The following is a 19999-nucleotide window of genomic DNA, read 5'->3' on the forward strand; positions in this document are numbered from 1 at the left end:
TTTTCCCAGTTATTCTGTAGGTAACATACATAGGATCCAGAATTGGAAGTGAAGAAAGCATGAAGTCCATGCAATTTTCCTTTATCTGCACAGTCCTAGATGATAACATTGCTTATTTTCTTTTTCTTTTAATCAGGTTTTGGAAGGAAGGATGTTGTCGAGCACTTATTAGAATGTGGTGCCAATGTTCATGCCAGAGATGATGGTGGTCTCATACCTTTACACAATGCTTGTTCGTTCGGGCATGCCGAGGTTGTGCAGTTACTGTTGCGGCATGGGGCTGATGGGAATGCTAGGGATAACTGGAACTACACACCGCTCCATGAAGCAGCAATAAAAGGGAAAATAGATGTTTGTATAGGTAAGATACCTTTGTTGTATTGATTTCTTATTAACTGTTATTCAGTTATAGTGAGTTATTTTTGTTGTGAAAAAATATTATTTATGTGTACATGGCATTAAAAAAAAACAATGAAAAACAACAACAGAACATTTTGATTTGATTAATTATGTTGCCAATTAGTAGTTCAAAATCATAGTGAATATTTTTTGACCTTTTAAAGTGTGAATCTGGTGGAATAACTCAGTGTTAAAAATATCAGAACCAAAGTCCAATATTCCCATGTGGTAATTGAAAGGTCAAGGTCATAATTGGATAAATTACTGAATTATATTTATTTTTTGTTTGTGTATTTAAAGATAGGTAATGCCACTCAGCTTTTTTGTCCTTCTGTGCATGTAATATAACAGGGTGCATATTGCACTAGATCTAACAGACCATTTTATCGGATAAAGTTATCATATAACCAGACATTTATCCTCAGAGCAGTCTAATGCTAGTAATGCAGATAAGTGGTAGCACTGACTGGTTACAAAAATATTGTCGCTGGTTCAATCCCCAGTGAGTTACTTCACCTAAATTTATTAAAAGCCTTATAGAATTGAACACTGGCCAAAGTAATGGTTGTGTGTATTGGAGCATATAAACTAGGCATTTGTTACTTCTGAAACAACTTCTTGGACTGGAGTTCAAAAATATAAAATGACCAACATTCTGCTAGAGCTGTTCATTTTAATCCCAAGTAATGACTATAAATAAACGTCATAAAGACCTAATATTTTAAAAACAGGCATAGTGGTCTAACGGTAACACCTGTTGACTACAAATCCAGGGGTTTCAAGTTTGATTTCCTGCTGAAACTTAATTTCATAAGTCAGTCTAGCAAATAGACTATTAAAACAAGGGACCTTTGTTATGATGCCTTACATGTAAACCAACCAGTTGTTTTGTTTTTTTTCCTGGAAAATGTTGACTCTAAAAAGTAATATTACTAAGTCTGGAATGAGTCATATTTAAAGATTTCTGGTGGTATGTATAAATTGACGACTTATTACATATATCAAGTTTCTGTCTTGCATTAATTAAAAACATTAATTAATGTATGCAAAGAAAATAAATGTTCTTCAGTAATGAAAGATTATTGATTTATTTATGATTCATCTATTCTGAAGCTAGATAAGATCCAATGGCAAACTATATACAAGATGCTATTGAAATACTTGTATAATATTTGCAATGTATGTTGTAATAAAAAAATTAAACCATGGTGAAGTTTAATTGAATGGCAGGGAAGTTGGGGAAAGGGGGCAACTGGCAAGTTATAGTTCATCTGGTGTAGAAATTATTTTGTACAATTATTATGTTAAAAAAAACCATATTCATAAAATGAATATGTACAATTGCTTAACTTATTCATGACAGAATGGCAGTATTTCTTTCCTGCTGCAGCTTGTTTAATGTCCTCATAATACATTTACTTATATTCAAATATTGTGTCATATCATCATTTATTAATCAGGAATATTAATCATTATTATGCATTATTGTTACATCAGGAAGGAGTGCCCTTTTCTTTGGAAACTTTCCATTACAAGGACTGTATGAAATTAACCTGTCAAATAAAATTTATGGACATTCATTACAGACAGTTGTGTACTCTTCTCTACATATTTCATAAACTTTCTAAAAATGTAGTATATGTCGGTCACATATATGTCTTAAATTTATGGCCATTTTTTCACTAATCAAGTATTAAATGTTGCATTGATACTGTCATATTGTACATTTGACAGCTGATTTTATCAGCTCAGACCCCTTCAGGTGCCCCTGTCACCTTGCCCCTATAAGTGACTTTAATGGTTAATGTAACCCTATTGTTAGCCTCTGATTGTTCTCCATTGACAGTTTACCAAAGAAGAGGAATTAGTGTTGATATTACCTGATAGGGGGCTCAATGAAGGGGTTGTCAAAAGGACCATTAAAAGTTATTGACATTGAAAATTAACAACATCTGTCACTGGTGATAAACATCCCCACTTTAGGGCCCCTTATCATAAGGCTTATCAAATGAAAGCAGGTAGTCAAGGTTTTATTATCTATAATCCCCTGAAGGTTTACTAGTTTTTAAATACCTTTAATTGCCAGAAAAAAATACCTCTATTTCCTATGAAATCGTTGATGAGTGACATTTAAAATATTGTATGGGTGAACAAAGAATTACTGTCACAGTTGAGTAGAGATATGTTGAGATATTTGAATGGTCAGTGTAGATTTGACCTGTGTTGACCTGTGGATGCAGGAGGTAGAAAGAAGGAAATTATATTTCACCCTGCTGAGTAACCATTACACTGACCATACTGACTAGTTAACTGTTAACACATTATGTGATGAGTGGATGTTTATACCAGGAAAATAAATGTGCACAGTTCATATAAACTGTGAAAAACAGCAACTTTAAAAATGTGTTGAGAAGGATATTTCAGAATATTTTACAGTTTTAGAATACTTTATTATGTAATCTTTTAAAGACAAGGAAGGTCTTTTATCTGCTTTTTAACAGAAGAACAAATTTACCTGATCCAGTGGAAGTTCACTTTTACTAAGTTTTAGAATTTTATTTTTGGAGTTTTAAGAAGCAAGTTTTAAACTCGTACACAGTTTTACTGGATGTACAGTTTTATTGGAATTTTAATTTATGAACGTGTGTAACTGTAAATTTACTTTTTTAGAGATTTTACTTTAGTAATACAATGTTTGGACTGATTAGTTTCTCTATTCTTGTGATAGAATTGTGTCTTGTGTTTATCTATTGCCTGCAAATTTACCCAGACATTCATGTGGACATGTACGGTGATATTTCTGACGAAAATTGAGTTTTAGATGTACTTACTGCCTACTGAAGCTTTTGAAAAGAGGGATATTCTGTAATATCTATACAACAGAAGTGTGATTGTATATTGATATAATCAGAAGTCTGTGTTTACATTGTGTGCAGAGATTAAATTTGTTGTCTGTGATTACTAGATAATATATTTATTTGTTTATCTGATATTAATGGTGTAACATGCAAACAAGATGAGATTTAGACCAGATGCCGTTGGTGGACATTGTGCTACATGGGATACATCCCAGTATCGACCTAAATCATCGCGTCGTCTAGCTTATTCCGAATATGAAAGCAAAGAAAATGAATCAACTTCTTCTTTAGAATGTTCAAATAACTTTCATTCTGACAGATACAGATCATGTGAGTCATATGAACAGTTCTCTTTGTGTCCAGTTAATATTTCACCAGTTGACGAGTCAAATAGACATGCAGAGGTGCGTAAACATTTAAGAAGGATGCGTCGTGCAGAACGGCAGAAGTCGATCGAGTTGCAGCGTGACTTGAGTTCAGAATTTGAGTACACTCATAATACTCGATCCGTCCAGCAGCTGTATCTGGATTCCCAGGGTTCCAATCTCTACCCATCGTCTTGTTCGGAATGGGACGTTTCTGAAGTATCATCGAGAAATTTCTCTAAGCGTGAATATAGGAGGAAGCGGGGTGAAGATTGGGAGGTGTTTACAATATACCCCGAACCAACGCCAGTGAAGCCTGAGAAACACGATAAACGGCGACGTAGAAGATCCATTGAATGGGATACATCTTCTGTATGTACAACCAGTATTCACGGAAAAAAGAAGACATATTCCTATGAACTTAAAAAGTCCAAATATTGGGAAGAGCTGTCTTCCATTTACCCAAAAGAGAAACAAAAAAATGATTATCGGTCCAAACGTGATAAACAGTATTATGAACCGACTATACCTGTGATAAATAAATATGACCCATCGCTCAAGAAAAGTTTACCAAAGTTTGGGATGACCTCTACTTGTACAAAACAGTCACAAATTAAAGAAAATAAAAATGTAAGATCCGATATAGATTGGGCTGAACTTTCATCCATATACCCTGAGCGGGATATAGGTCATGACCTGTCCACAATAACACCATTGGACTCTACACCAAGACATTTAAGTGATATGTCGAGTATTCACCCAAGCGAAGTGACAGTTACTACACATTTAAGTGACCCTCTTAGTATTTGTACTAGTGCAGTCCCAGATAATCCTAATAATACACTTGTTTCTTCAGTTTTACTACAGCAAGGCGGTGACCCAAATATTCGCAACACTGATGGAAAGACGGCATTAGACCTTGCTGATCCATCGGCAAAGGCAGTGCTAAATGGTAAGAATTATTCAAAAGTAATGACTATCATGCATTAAATAGCCATTGTTTGTGTATACGAAGTTATTGTTGTTTGTCACCTCAACTAAGGTGTTATTTTAAGAGTCAATTATTTGATGATTAGTTTAAATATATTTATTGATAATTCTACAACTTTCTACGACTTGCAATAAAAAAAAATGATTTGGTACAAGATATCTTGGGGCTAACACCTTGGTGTTATGATTTAATAGACATAAGTTGTTTAAAGGTCTTTCATAGTGTTAATATTATAATAATAACAAATCAGAATCATTCAGCAATTCTTGGCGAGAAGTTCAAGACAACAATAAGTAACTGACCTTGAATTTATTTGTAATACTTTTGACATTTGTTTCGTTTTGTAGGAGAGTACAAGAAAGATGAACTATTGGAGGCCGCCCGGAGTGGAAATGAGGAGAAGTTAATGTCCCTACTCACACCACTAAATGTTAACTGTCATGCTAGTGATGGTAGAAAGGTAAATTGTTTTAGCAAATCTGTCTTTTAGTCATCTAGTGTAAGCGTTTTTATCTCTGAAATCTTAGAAAATATGTAAGCAAAGAGTGTAATAAATTGCTTGTTCATATATGACTTCACAGCATATCAAACATTAATATTAGATTCGTATCGTGACTGAATATAACTTCACTAGAGCATCAATATATTATTAATCTATGTAAAAAATATATATCAAGTTAATATACCTCCCCTAGATTAAAAATAGTTTGGGTTTTCCCAGCTACTCTGGGGGTATAAACAAACTTTTACAGTTACAACTTTAAAAATAAGCGCATCATGTTGACTTATTTATTGCTATTGTGAACAATTGTTCACCATGAAGTTAAAATCAGTGTATAGTCTTAACTATTCAGTACCCTATTGTAATGTTTTGTATTTTTGTACCATTCAATATATTATATATTACAGTCAACACCATTACACCTGGCAGCAGGCTACAATAGAACACGGATAGTACAGTTACTCTTACAGCATGGCGCTGATGTACATGCAAAAGATAAAGGGTATGCTATATTAATATTTTTGATTCTACATGTGAGAACGTCTGTGGTTCTATTCAGGTGTCCGTTTGTGCCTGAAATAACATACAAAGGGGCACCTGAGGTCTTCCACCACCAGAAAAGCTGGAAAGTCGCCATATGACCTATACTGTGTTGGTGCGACATTAAACCCTACCAAAAGAAAAACTTCATATTTCCTGGAGATCCAACATTATATTTATACCATCATTATAGTAGTTCTACAGCTTAACAAAGACAGAATTATATTTATCAATTTTTATGTGTGTTTAACACAGTTGTCTAAAACAAAGAAAAATAAAGGTCTTATGATTATAGGACTAATTCTTAAAGATTTTTTGGAAACATTTCTAGCTCACCTTGTAATAATGGTGCCAATGATTATGTGTTCAACAAAATCTAATATGGTTTAATTAGTGAAAATGTTTATTTATAGTTAACTGGCAATTCCTATGTTCATTTTCTTAACAGAATATTATATTGTTTTATTTTACAGTGGACTGGTTCCTCTACACAATGCTTGTTCATATGGTCATTTTGAAGTTACAGAAATGTTGTTAAAGGTATAAACCATTCTCTTATATATATCAGTGTAGAGTATGGTTTGGGTAAAATTCATGACCAACTCTGACTGGGTGTTCAATATTTATTTTGATGAAGTGTAAATGAAACCTATAAAATGAATAAACAATTATAAATACATGAAATACAAAACACAAATTAAAATACAAATTCAATATCAAAATCATTTCAACATTTCATATTTTAAATAATTCCAACTATTTAATTCATACATTTTATTACATTTATTTTAAGTAATTTAAAGTAAAACATATCTTACCAGGTGCAACTGGCTGACCTCTATTATATAAAATAATATCAAATCCGTTCTATAAAGAACAAACGTAAAGTTGATTTATATAAAATACTGTATTCAAAATGTTCTATGAAGAACTACTGAAGTTCACTTTTCAATGCAAAGTATCATATATCATTACTATAAATTAAATTGGTACCATGGCTTCCTCTGCTTTGAATTTTATTAGATTTTTTTTCAGTCAATGCTGAATTTGGTTTAGACATGAAACTTCATTTTCTATTGTTATGCCATTATCCAGCTGGATTTCTTAAATGGACTTGTCCACCTTTCATTTTGGAAAAAAAGTGTCTCACCCCTTAATATTAAGTGTTGTGAGTTAGACTAAGAGTACCCTGTGATCACCACTCGTTTTGTTTATATTTAATAATTGAGATACAAAATCATACTTGCATTGGTGAGCAGATGTCACTAGCTTGGAAACTCCATGCATATTTATAATGTATTTTTTATGTTTGAAGATGAACTTAGTCATAGGTCATTTTCTGTATTGTTGTAATGTCCAATTTAAATGAGAATAGTCTATTATTTACAATTTCACATTTTGAAAATCATGATTTTTTTCTTTGACTTTTAAGGCTGGAGCAAATGTAAATGCCATGGATCTGTGGCAGTTTACGCCGCTGCATGAAGCAGCATCTAAGTCACGTATAGAAGTTTGTTCATTGTTACTGGCCCACGGAGCTGATCCCACCCTAGTCAACTGTCACTCAAAGAGTGCGCTAGATTCAGCACCAACTAGAGAATTGATGGAGAGAATACATTGTAAGTATGAGATATAACTTCCTCATGTTAGTTCATGTCTATTTGTCATGAATATGCCTATACACAATATATATGAGCCACGCCATGACAAAACCATTGTAATGCGTTTGCGACCAGCATGGATCCAGACCAGCCTGTGCATCCGTGCAGTCTGATCAGGATCCATGCTGTTGGCTATCAGTTTCATTACTTGCAATAGGTTTGGTAAGCGAACAGCATGGATCCTGTTCAGACTGCGCGGATGCGCAGGCTGGTCTGGATCCATGCTGGTCGCAAACGCATTATGTTGTTTTTGTCATGGCGCGGCTCATATAATCTTTAATAGAATAAGCTTGAGTCAGACTGAATCATTTAAAGTCTTTAAAATCTTTTTATTGTAATCTTCATTGTCTCATGATCTGTTGGCTTAGTGCAACAGGTAGAGCATCTGATATATAGTACAGAGGTTGCTGGTTGGATCGTTGAGCAAGGCGAAACTTGACATTAAGGCTATATAGTTATTTGTCTCTCACTTCTGATTCATATATCATGTGGGATAAGTAGTTGGTCACTTGCGAGGAGATTGCATGTTCCTGATTAGTTACCAAAAAAAATAAGACCACTGGTTAGTTACCAAAAAAAAAATAAAACCACTGGTTAGTTTTCAAGAAAAATAAGACCATCTATTTGTTGAAATTGGCATAAAAAACAAAGAATCAACCTGAATGAGTTCAGATGAATAGTTAATATCACACTTTTTCTGAGAAAACTATAGGAATATCAGATATAGCATATACAGGGGGCGTCCCTGGCCGAGTGGTTAAGGTCGTTGACTTCAAACCACTTGCCCCTCACAGCTGTGGGTTCGAATCCCTACAGGGACTTTGGATTCTTTCATGTGAGGAAGCTATCCAGCTAGCTTACGGAACGTCCGTGGTTCTACTCAGGTGCCCGTTTGTGCCTGAAATAATGCACGGAAGGGCACCTGAGGTCTTCCTCCACCAGTAAAGCTGGAACATCGCGATATGACCTATACCGTGTCGATGTGACGTAAAACCCAAAACAAAAAAAACAAAAAAAAAGCATATACAGCTGGACTTTGTAAATAACCTGGCCTTTAAAGTTTAAGCAACAAAGTGTGAATTCTTTCACATGAGGGACCTATGTAGCTTAGAGTTTGAAAAGTTGCAGTGTATCTCTTCTGTGATCTAACTCAACCAATTAAGATTAAAATTTGCTAAATATCTGAGTGCATAAATCCAGATCAGTATCATCTACATCATATAGGTAATCCTTACAAATATAAAACCACATGATTCCTACCTAGATACAAAAAAAAACAACATTTAATTACGTATGAATTTCATTGATAATAATCATAAGGTACATGCACTTTCTTATATAATATTTGACTTTTGAGTTGTGCTTCAAAAGAATCAAACTGGAACTATTATTATTATACCCTGAATTATCTAATTTCAGATGAGTTCAAGGGTCATTCTTTATTGGAGGGGGCTCGACAAACGGATCTTGGAAGAACGAAAAAATATCTTGAAGTTGTCTCCTTCAAGCATCCATATACTGGGGATACTGCTTTGGTAAGCTGTTTTATTTATTTCAAGCCTTTCACAACAGAAAAAAAAATGATTTTGCCCAATATTAATGTTGATTGCCGCATTTCTTGTAGCTGGTAATATTTAAAAGATTATTATGTTAAGTTTTTTTACTTTGCTAAGGTAATTACCATTTTGAATTTAAATTAATATCAACATAGGTAGATTCAAGTCTCAAAAGTGAGATCTTTGATACCAAACTTTTTTTTCACTCAAAATATTTCTGTTATCATATTCAACATGTCAGGTTTAAAGAAATTCTATTGAACAGTTTTAAGTCTCCCTATATGTCATTATAAAAACTCCCAAAAACATCCTTAAATTAAAATTGTATTTTTTAAGTTAGCATAGTAGAACACAGTCATATGTACTGTGTTTACATGTTAATGAAGGTCATTACATTAATCAGCATATTCTTACATTACAGCACTGTGCTGCGGCATCACCATTCCCGAAGAGAAAACAAGTTGTTGATGCCCTTGTTCGTAAAGGAGCAAATCTCAACGAAAAAAATAAAGAGTGAGTGGGGATTTTTCAAGATATTTTCCATTTATAAGTGATTCATTAGTTGTTTAGAAAACTTTTTTAAGGTTTTTTTTTTAAAAACCTTACCAAAAAATAGCTATTGAAAGGAAAAGTAAACTTCTTTCATTTTTTGACAACAGCTTTTCATAGTAAAAGAAGTTGAGCCCTTTTTTTTGCATTGGTTAACTTCGTAAAGGTCCATTTTCTCAGAAACTATTAAAGCTATTCATTTCAATTTGATAAACATGTTTATAAATTATTGTCATAAATAGAAGCTGTTTCAAAGGGCAGATAGTCCTCAAATTATTTTGTGCAAAGTTATGCCCCCTTTCATATGTTGCTTTTATTTTATTATACCAGCACCGTGAAAAACCTGCAGAGAGATCTTGTTAATGTAATTTCATAAAATTGAATATAGACATCACAAAGTGCACATCATAATTGTTAGGTGAAAAGCTATGTTACAAAATGCAGTGTAACATTTATAAGAAACACATCTTTTTTCATTTGTATTTTAATAATGACTTACATATTCAATGAATAAAACAAGTATTATTTATATTATAGGTATTTAACCCCTCTACATATAGCTGCTGATAAAGCCCACTATGATGTAATGGATGTCCTTCTCAAACAAGGTGCTAAAGTAAGTAACCATTTGTCTTTGATGCAAAATATTCGTAGTTGTTAGGCTTTAATATACTTTCCAGAAAGAATTTGTTTTGTCATGGCTTTTAGCAATGAATACAGTTCAAAAAAATTCCTTTTGACTTTTACTTGTAAAGTTCGTATTACATAATATTTATAATCTGTTAGGTCTTAACACCATATTTTACAATACTACATAAATAAAAAAAAATATTTGATAATAAATGAGCATCAGCTGTGTATATGAATAATATACACACTTTGATTGTCCAATGAAATTCGACGTTACAAACTTGCATTACTATAATGTAATATATATACATATGATTGTAGGTAAATGGTCTAGACAGCCTAGGACAGACAGCGTTACATCGTGTAGCACAGCAAGGTAACATTCAGGCATGTAGATTGTTGATGCAGTACAGTGTAGACACTACATTACGATCATTACAGGGTTACACCGCCGCAGAACTTGGTACAGAAAATATACAGAAACTGTTACAAGGTGAGTATTTACTTATCATTCTGTTATTTTGGTTTTGAATCTGAGATTGCCTATATCAAGCACTTGTTCTATTATCTGTCATCTTGGTTGTAATCTGAGGTATCAGGCACTTGTGTTGATACTGAATAATGTTAACCACAAGATCAAGCATTTATGTGGATACTGATTACTGTAATCCAAAACACGATTCCTTGTCATTTACCCTGTCTTATGTGTTGTCTAAATTTATGTGTTGTCTGAAGGGGAGAGGTGAACAGACTTTTGATGTATCTGCTTCTGAAGCCAGGTTTTGAGTGGTACTTGAGTTTGAGAACATGTTGTCTCATTTAACACCATTAGTGGCTAATTTCCCGACACAAAGACACAGACTCAAGAGTGGTTCAGGGCTTCCATTAAGTTTCAAAATTTGGAAGTCAGAGACTGCAAAATATCTGATATTGGAAGTCACATTATATAGGTAAAGAAGGGTTGGAAGTCACATGCCAAAATCAAGGAGTAAATGACTCCCAAACTTCCTTTAACGGAAGCCCTGTTGGTTCATATAGACTTCAAGATTTTATCACAGTCAGCATAAAGTAATGTTTAATTGATAATGTAACTTCTATGATTATGCCTATCAGCTTGTATAGTATTATTTATAAAAGATTTGTAACATGTTATATAGGCCTGTAAAAATGGTAATGGCTCCGGATATATGGCAAATTACTGTCTATATAACCTATTAAGATGCCTTATAATAATTTTATAATAATGCAAACTTCCTTTATTAGAAAAATATGAAATTACTTCATAAATCAAATTCAGCCGTTTATATAATGTCACGATTATCCAATGAATAATAATGTTACAAACATTCTGTATTATAGATGTCTCATATACATAGAGCTAACAGATTGATTCATGCACTTGAAAAATGTTGAGGCATTTAATTGATAAAAATAAATGTTAAAGTTATGATTGATGTTTTAAATAAGATTTTATAAAACAAACTATTGTATTAATTACAGATGACCCAGCACCACAGGTTGGTACAGATATAGATCTTCAGTTACTGGAGGCAGCCAAAGCTGGGGACATGGAAGTAGTTAAGGTAATGTTTTACTCTTAGACTATCTTAGGTTAATGTACAAACCATAATAAGCCTATAAACTTAACAGTTGACCTCTAGAGCTATAAAACATTTCTTTTCAATGGAATAATATCAGTAATATATCTTTTTCTTTGAGTGATTTGTTAAGATAAAAGATGTAAAGATAGTTAAATTTTGATTATTTTGCATAAGCATTGATACATCTACCTGGTGATATCACCTAAAAAAATTATTGCTAGGTTTTAGTTGATTTTTGGCAAAAAAAATATTTATTTTATTTTTTTTGCAAAAAAAAAAATCAGATAATTTCAATTTGAATTGTCACAGAAACTCTCCAAAGGTTGTAAAATTTGATATTTGATTAGAATTAAAGTAATAACTGTAAGTAACATCATGCTTATCTGTTTGCAGAAATTGATAACAACACATCCTCATGCTGTAAATTGTCGAGACCTTGACGGGAGACATTCTACACCCCTACATTTCGCAGCCGGCTATAACAGAGTAGCGGTCGTAGAATATTTGTTACAACATGGTGCTGATGTGCATGCTAAAGATAAAGGGTAGGTTGTCTCCCTTGTGTCTAATTTTGAATTTATTTCTTGAAGTGATAAGTGAAAATGATCTCTTCTCCTCGAAATAAAACATATTCAATAAATGCGTGGTATGTGAGCTGATCAAAGACAAGTTTGAGATATGTTAAACATTTAATTTATTTTTCCATCTAGCTATTTGTTTAATGAAAATTCAGTTTTAAGATGTTATCGGTCTTAGATAAAACACAGAAATTAATGTAAAATTGCTGGGGTTAAAATAGCATAGCATTGAATTGATTATATGATCATTTGATTTATCAGACATCATTATAATACAAACTGTTTTTTTTTGTGCAGATATTACAATGTTAGTAAGTAGGAAATTTTCCAGCCAATTAACGGACTTTGGAAGGTTCTACAGATGCTTGTTCAAGTCTGATATATTGCCCAAGATTTTTTGTGAGGGAAAGGGAGAGGGTGATATTCCTATGCCAGAAAAGTTACTTGGCCTAAAAAGATATCTATATGATGTGAAGTCAAATATGACTAAAATATTTCTTATTGTATACATTGATGTAAAAAATGTTTATCTATTTACAGAGGATTGGTACCTCTTCACAATGCCTGCTCATACGGACATTATGAAGTAACAGAGTTATTGATAAAGGTATTGTATACTAGAAATATAATCATGAACAATTTGTTAAATAACTTTAGAAGTATGTAGTGGGAAACATATTTTTTTGCCATCAAGCTTATGGTAGTTTTCTTTGTACATTTAAATATCCTCATTTTATGTCTTACAACTTGAAAAAAAATTAACTTACTGCATCCATGCAGTCTGTCCAGCCTCTTTACTTTTGGCTGACTATCATCTTGATAACCCTAGAATTGATAATAAAAGTTCTAAAAATGTAAGCAAGACAGGTTCATTAAATAAATTCAGCAGATTAAGGGTTAAAAAATTATTTAAAATGTTGTGTAAAAATAGTTTGGCATTCAATCATTAACATATTTATATTGCAGCATGGAGCTTGTGTGAATGTGGCTGACCTTTGGAAGTTTACACCTTTACACGAAGCAGCTGCCAAAGGCAAATTTGAAATATGTAAACTCTTGCTTAAGGTTCGTATTATCATTATTCATAACTTATATTTTGATAATGTTTTTACCAGAACTTTTATTTATTTGCACATGTGAAACATTATGTAGCTCTGAGAATTTTGTTCAATAATGGAATTTGTAACAGGAATAGAAGGAAAGTTCAGTGAATTTTAGCAAGATTTCAACTTCGCTTTCAGTATGTTTTAAGTTGTAAATTGTTTAATATTTTGCTTAAATTGTTGAATATTAATTTAGAATTATTAAAATGATTTGTAACTATTGTGTTTTCAAATTGATAAGTCATTGATTCCTTTCATGTGAAAAGACAAGATAGATGGCTTACAGAGAGTGGGTAGTTTTGATGTGTGTATGTGGATGTAGTCCACCGGCAAAGCTGAAAATACTCCGTAAAGCTACAGTTATTAATGTATACCACTAACTAATTAATCACAAAAAATAAGGACAGGATAATGAGTAAATATTAGCTCATTATAAAAGTGAAATAAACTTTATATCTTGTTTCAGATTAAGTAAATGAGTTTGTATTATATTTATGTATATTTGTATTATATTATAGCACGGGGCAGATGCTAACAAGAAGAACAGAGATGGTAACACACCATTAGATCTGGTGAAGGAAGGGGATCAGGATGTTGCAGATCTTCTCAGAGGTAATGTTTTACTCTCCTATATACATTAAACTTTATTTTTAGTAAGAAACAAGACTTAAAAGGGGGCAACATTGACTCAGCCACTTTCCCTCTGCTATGCTTTAGCTCCCAGAATGACTTTGTAAGGGATATTACTATTTAGGTAATGGAAAGTTGATGATTTTACACTGGTTGTTTCTGCCCGAAATATTGCATAGTTTTTCCACCAGTAGTTTGCTGGAATGCGTCATAAATAATGATAAAACATATTTTTTTGCTGTATTTCACAGGTGATGCAGCTCTCCTGGAAGCGGCTAAGAAAGGTAACCTTGCTCGAGTGCAGAAATTAGCCACCCCTGAAAATATCAATTGTCGGGACACACAAGGCAGAAATTCTACACCCCTACATCTTGCAGGTTTGTTGTTGTAATTCAACTAAACTTATTTATATCACTTACACAAGTGTTACACGGCAATTTGAGACTGTTGATATGGTCTTGCCTTGTTTGTTGTTGTAATAATAAAAATCAACAGAAGCTTTATGTGTTGTAATATTTATATGTGAAAAAATTCATATCTATTCTAGTGGTAATGTTACAAGCTGTCAAACACTGTAGGCAAAAGTAATCTGTCATTGCAAAGTGTGTGGTTAATACTCCTTAACATGTTGCTCTGAATGTTGGAACAGTCTATTATCATTTTATGTAAGTTTACAGTATAGAGCCTGGTCAGACTGCACATATGTGTAGGCCGGCGTGTTTCTATCTTGGTAGGAAAGGTTTCTCACTTTAGGTTCCAGCAGACGAAGAAAGGTTAATACAACAACTTGTGTAAATTGTAATTTTGAAGCTTCTTGCCCTAGGTATACCATGTTTACATCATTTATTATTATTAGTCCCCTACCGGTTTACCGGAGGGGACTTTAGGTTTACCCTCCGTCCGTCTGTCCGTCCGTCCTTCCGTCAGTCCGTCCGTCTGTCCGTCCGTCAGTCCGTCCGTCCACAAAACTGGATCCCGCAATAACGCAAAAAGTACTGAAAATATTTTAATGAAACTTGATATATGGATAGATGGCAGTATGGAGATTATGCACGTCTTTTTCTTTTCTTCCTATGTTGAAAATTCTGGTTGCTATGGCAACAAATAGACTGAAAATATGGCAAATTTTACACATAACCTGGATCCCGCGATAATGCAAAAAGTACTGAAAATTTTTTTATGAAACTTAATATATGGATAGATGGCAGTATGGAGATTATGCACATGTTTTTCTTTTCTTCCTATGTTGAAAATTCTGGTTGCTATGGCAACAAATAGACTGAAAATATGGCAAATTTTACACATAACCTGGATCCAGTGATAACGCAAAAAGTACTGAAAATATTTTAATGAAACTTGATATATGGATAGATGGCAGTATGGAGATTATGCACGTCTTTTTCTTTTCTTCCTATGTTGAAAATTCTGGTTGCTATGGCAACAAATAGACTGAAAATATGGCAAATTTTACACATAACCTGGATCCCGCGATAATGCAAAAAGTACTGAAAATTTTTTTATGAAACTTAATATATGGATAGATGGCAGTATGGAGATTATGCACATCTTTTTCTTTTCTTCCTATGTTGAAAATTCTGGTTGCTATGGCAACAAATAGACTGAAAATATGGCAAATTTTACACATAACCTGGATCCAGTGATAACGCAAAAAGTACTGAAAATATTTTTATGAAACTTGACATATGGGTAGATGGCAGTATGGACGTTATGCACATCCTTTTCTTATCTTCCTATGTTGAAAATACTGGTTGCTATGGCAACAAATAGACTGAATTTCAAAATTTCTGATTCTAGTTTTTAAGTTTTTTCACTATAAGTACTTTATTTCTTAAGGTATTTTCTTCAAACTTTAAATATAAGTTGCTTGTCATCAACCACATCATATGTGACAAAGTTTACAACTCTAGCACAAAATTTATCAGAATTACCTCCCTTGAACATAAAATTTTCATGAAAAAAACATTGTTTTTTTAATAACTTCTTTTTCTGAATGTATCTACTTCAAACTTCATATAAATGTTTCTTATTATCACTCAACATTTGTGAATATTCAATACTCTAGCAAGATTATATCCAGAATTATGCCCCATTTGAACTTAGACTTTTTTTTTGAGAAATTGGTAATTTTTACTCCAACTTCTTTAATCATGATAGGATTTAAAGATGTTATATTTTGATAACGGATGTTTTAAAAATAACTTTAGAGTGTCCTTCCGTCCGTCTGTCTGTCTGTACATAAAAACTGTTTCTTGTGATCACTTTTAGAGAACTTTTTCAACAAATTTATTTAAATAGGAAGTGAAAACGTGAATGGCCAATGGCCCTTCAGAATGTTGCTAAAAAAAATGGGCTCTTACCGGTAGGGGACTTATGGATTGCTTGCAATACTATGATAATTGCTTGTTTTTTTTGCAGCTGGCTACAATAATGTGGAGGTAGCAGAGTTTCTGTTAGAGAATGGTGCTGATGTCAATGTACAGGATAAAGGTGGACTCATACCATTACATAATGCCTCCTCCTATGGGGTAAGTGGAAAATTTGTAAAATCTAAACCCTGACATTGTGTAGGAAAAAATGGATTAAAATGATCAAATTGGATGTTAACTAATTTTACTGTTGAGATTAAAATTTATCAATTTGATATTAAATAGTTAATGTTTAAGGAAATTTAATAACAATTTAATTTTCGAAAATGTTGGCAGTGTTAGAAATTTATAGAAGGTGGTAATTGGATTGTATGACTTTAAAAAACATAAATTTTTGTAATTTAGCTAGTTCTGCATTGTGTTCTTAAACATGTATACAATACCCCCTCCACCCCCCCCCCACCCCAGAAAAAAAAAAGAAAATAAAAAAAAACCCACCAGAGTGAGGTAAAAAAAATTTTTTTTTTTTACCTCCCAATTATTTCTCTTAAAAAGTCATTTCCTATGAAATAGCAATTTGTGGAATTTTATCATAAGTTTTGAGCATTGGGTTGTTTTAAAAATGCGAGTTTTTAAAGAATGTGTGTGAAATTGAATATACAGTTATTGTTACTTGACAAAAATACTTTGATTTTTAGCTCGACTATTCGATAAGAATAAGTAGAGCTATTGCAGTCACCCGAGCGTCGGCGTAACCACTTATGTTAAAGTTTTTGTAATAGTTCAAATATTTTCAAAGTCCATAGACATATGGCTTTGAAACTTTGCACACTTGTTCACCATCATGACCCCAACCTGTAGACAGGAGGAGGTAACTCTATCAAGCATTTTGACAGAATTATGCCCCTTTTTTCGACTTAGAATTTACGTTAAAGTTTTTGTAATAGTTCAAATATTTTTCAAAGTCCATTGACATATGGCTTTGAAACTTTGCACACTTGTTCACCATTCATGACCCCAACCTGTTAGACAAGAGGAGGTAACTCTATCAAGCATTTGACAGAATTATGTCCCTTTTTCGACTTAGAATTTACGTTAAAGTTTTTGTAATAGTTCAAATATTTTCAAAGTCCATTGACATATGGCTTTTGAAAACTTTGCACACTTGATTTCAACCATCATGACCCCAACCTGTAAACAGGAGGAGGTAACTCTATCAAGCATTTTGACAGAATTATGCCCCTTTTTCGACTTAGAATTTACGTTAAAGTTTTTGTAATAGTTCAAATATTTTCAAAGTCCATAGACATATGGCTTTGAAACTTTGCACACTTGTTCACCATCATGACCCCAACCTGTAGACAGGAGGAGGTAACTCTATCAAGCATTTTGACAGAATTATGCCCCTTTTTCGACTTAGAATTTACGTTAAAGTTTTTGTAATAGTTCAAATATTTTCAAAGTCCATTGACATATGGCTTTGAAACTTTGCACACTTGTTCACCATCATGACCCCAACCTGTAGACAAGAGGAGGAGTAACTGTATCAAGCATTTTGACAGAATTATGCCCCTTTTTCGACTTAGAATTTACGTTAAAGTTTTTGTAATAGTTCAAATATTTTCAAAGTCCATTGACATATGGCTTTGAAACTTTGCACACTTGTTCAACATCATGACCCCAACCTGTAAACAGGAGGAGGTAACTCTATCAAGCATTTTGACAGAATTATGCCCCTTTTTCGACTTAGAATTTACGTTAAAGTTTTTGTAATAGTTCAAATATTTGCAAAGTCCATTGACATATGGCTTTGAAACTTTGCACACTTGTTCACCATCATGACCCCAACCTGTAAACAGGAGGAGGTAACTGTATCAAGCATTTTTTTTACTATCAAGCACTAAGAATAGTCGAGCGTTGCTGTCCTACCGACAGCTCTTGTTCTTGAAAATGATCTATAAATGTAAATTGAGATATTAAAACCTTTCTTTTTTTGTCATATTTCAGCATTTAGATATAGCTGCATTGTTAATCAAATATAACACAAGTGTTAACGCAGTAGATAGATGGGGTTTTACACCATTACACGAGGCCTCTCAGAAAGGAAGAACTCAGCTTTGTGCTCTCTTGGTAAGTTGATAATAATGTTTTCTGTGAACAAGTGATTCTAAGAAGTTGCTCTCTGTGTTATCAACTTTGATCTTTTGTGACAGTATATGAAAATTGGTAGAAATTCTTGCATTGTTACTGCATATTTAGGATGCATTAAAGAAGAAGAGAATATGCATCAAAAATGGATTGAAATGACTATTGGCTGCTGTTGTACATTTTTAAATTGCATGAGTCGGTGCAATGTAAAGACAGCTTGATGCAATGATGGGCTCAGTAATTTTATTATCAAACCATAACTGTCAAGTGTCGATTTATTAGGATGCAGAAAATATGGCTGGCTCGGAACATATATGCATGCTTTTGCATCTTCAGAATATTATGTATAAAGAAAGATGCATTACCCTTCCATTCATAAACATTTTCTTCTGCAATTGCTAGTTTAGACATATATATTTAACCTCTCATTTGTGAATATAAGCATGACTGATGTTAAGATTATAAATGCAGCATCAATTCACATTAAAATTTTGTACAATTTGTCACTTAAGGTTGAACCCTTAAAAGGGATCAATATCTTATGTAAGGAATTCTCTTCCTTTGTGTTGCTATATGATCAGTCATGTACATGTACATTTGACATTTCATTAAATTATGGTGGTTAGTATAATATAAAGTTAACTGTAACAAAATGAAGGATTATATGATATGGCATGATAATAAATGGTTAAATTTCATTGTTCACAGCTGGCACATGGGGCAGATCCTACCATGAAGAACCAGGAGGGTCAAACACCACTAGATCTCACAACAGTATGTATCGTTGTATTCATTCTTACATATATTACACCATTAGTCAGACATGTGTTGGTAGAAATTCTTTCAAAATTCATACTTAAAAACTAAAAATTTTGTTTTGAAAATGAGCCAGAGATTCAGTATCTTAAAGTCATTGAATGTTTCTTTTCATTTAAATTTTATTGTAAACATTTAGTTCATATTTAACTGAAATAGTAAAAACTAAAAAAATCATTTTAATGTGATGAAATAATCATTTCAGGCGGACGATGTGCGAGCATTGTTACAAGATGCCATGCCGGTACCTAGCTCAGTCCCTGTCATTTCAAAAAATGCTAGCAACAGTAGTAGTACCAGTTCTTCCTGTAATAGGTAATATATTATTGATATAAATTTTCACTTAAGAAAAGATTTAAACTAAGTTTAACCCTTAATCTGCTGATATGCCCAGCTTTGAATCTGGAACAGTCCATTCATATTTTTCATAGTTAAGATGGATTTCGATATACAAATGTTAAGTATCAAACATAGTTAGAATGCATGGATGTGCAGTCTGGTTTGGCTGATGGGAAAGGCTAGTCACTTTCCATTGCTGCTGGTCATGGCCAACCATATTCCAGTGTTAAAATTGTTAGCAAATTGCAGGAAGTAATCATATGTACATCTTACTCCATTAAAATTATTTTCATAAGATAATTATTTCCTGATAATCATCATTGCATATAAAAGACTGAAATAATTT

The 19999-nt window shown here is 32.9% G+C and overlaps 1 protein-coding gene across 1 annotated transcript in view; it reads left to right on the forward strand.

Moving 5' to 3' along the window:
- LOC132719980 (poly [ADP-ribose] polymerase tankyrase-1-like) overlaps positions 1–19999 on the forward strand; it is a 36176-nt gene that overhangs the window by 5404 nt on the left and 10773 nt on the right. The window contains exons 2-21 of the mRNA XM_060703955.1: positions 137–361; positions 4479–4574; positions 4961–5073; positions 5523–5617; positions 6129–6195; positions 7088–7274; positions 8736–8851; positions 9294–9385; positions 9959–10037; positions 10373–10544; positions 11552–11634; positions 12046–12197; positions 12771–12837; positions 13197–13295; positions 13852–13945; positions 14215–14340; positions 16400–16509; positions 18358–18480; positions 19207–19272; positions 19520–19629. Of these exons, the coding sequence (XP_060559938.1) occupies positions 137–361; positions 4479–4574; positions 4961–5073; positions 5523–5617; positions 6129–6195; positions 7088–7274; positions 8736–8851; positions 9294–9385; positions 9959–10037; positions 10373–10544; positions 11552–11634; positions 12046–12197; positions 12771–12837; positions 13197–13295; positions 13852–13945; positions 14215–14340; positions 16400–16509; positions 18358–18480; positions 19207–19272; positions 19520–19629 (2272 nt within the window). The remainder of the gene's footprint in view (positions 1–136; positions 362–4478; positions 4575–4960; positions 5074–5522; positions 5618–6128; positions 6196–7087; positions 7275–8735; positions 8852–9293; positions 9386–9958; positions 10038–10372; positions 10545–11551; positions 11635–12045; positions 12198–12770; positions 12838–13196; positions 13296–13851; positions 13946–14214; positions 14341–16399; positions 16510–18357; positions 18481–19206; positions 19273–19519; positions 19630–19999) is intronic.

Source organism: Ruditapes philippinarum, unplaced genomic scaffold (genome assembly GCF_026571515.1).
Source record: "Ruditapes philippinarum isolate M1 unplaced genomic scaffold, ASM2657151v2 ctg2520_1_1_1_1, whole genome shotgun sequence".
Taxonomy (NCBI): Eukaryota; Metazoa; Mollusca; class Bivalvia; order Venerida; family Veneridae; genus Ruditapes; species Ruditapes philippinarum.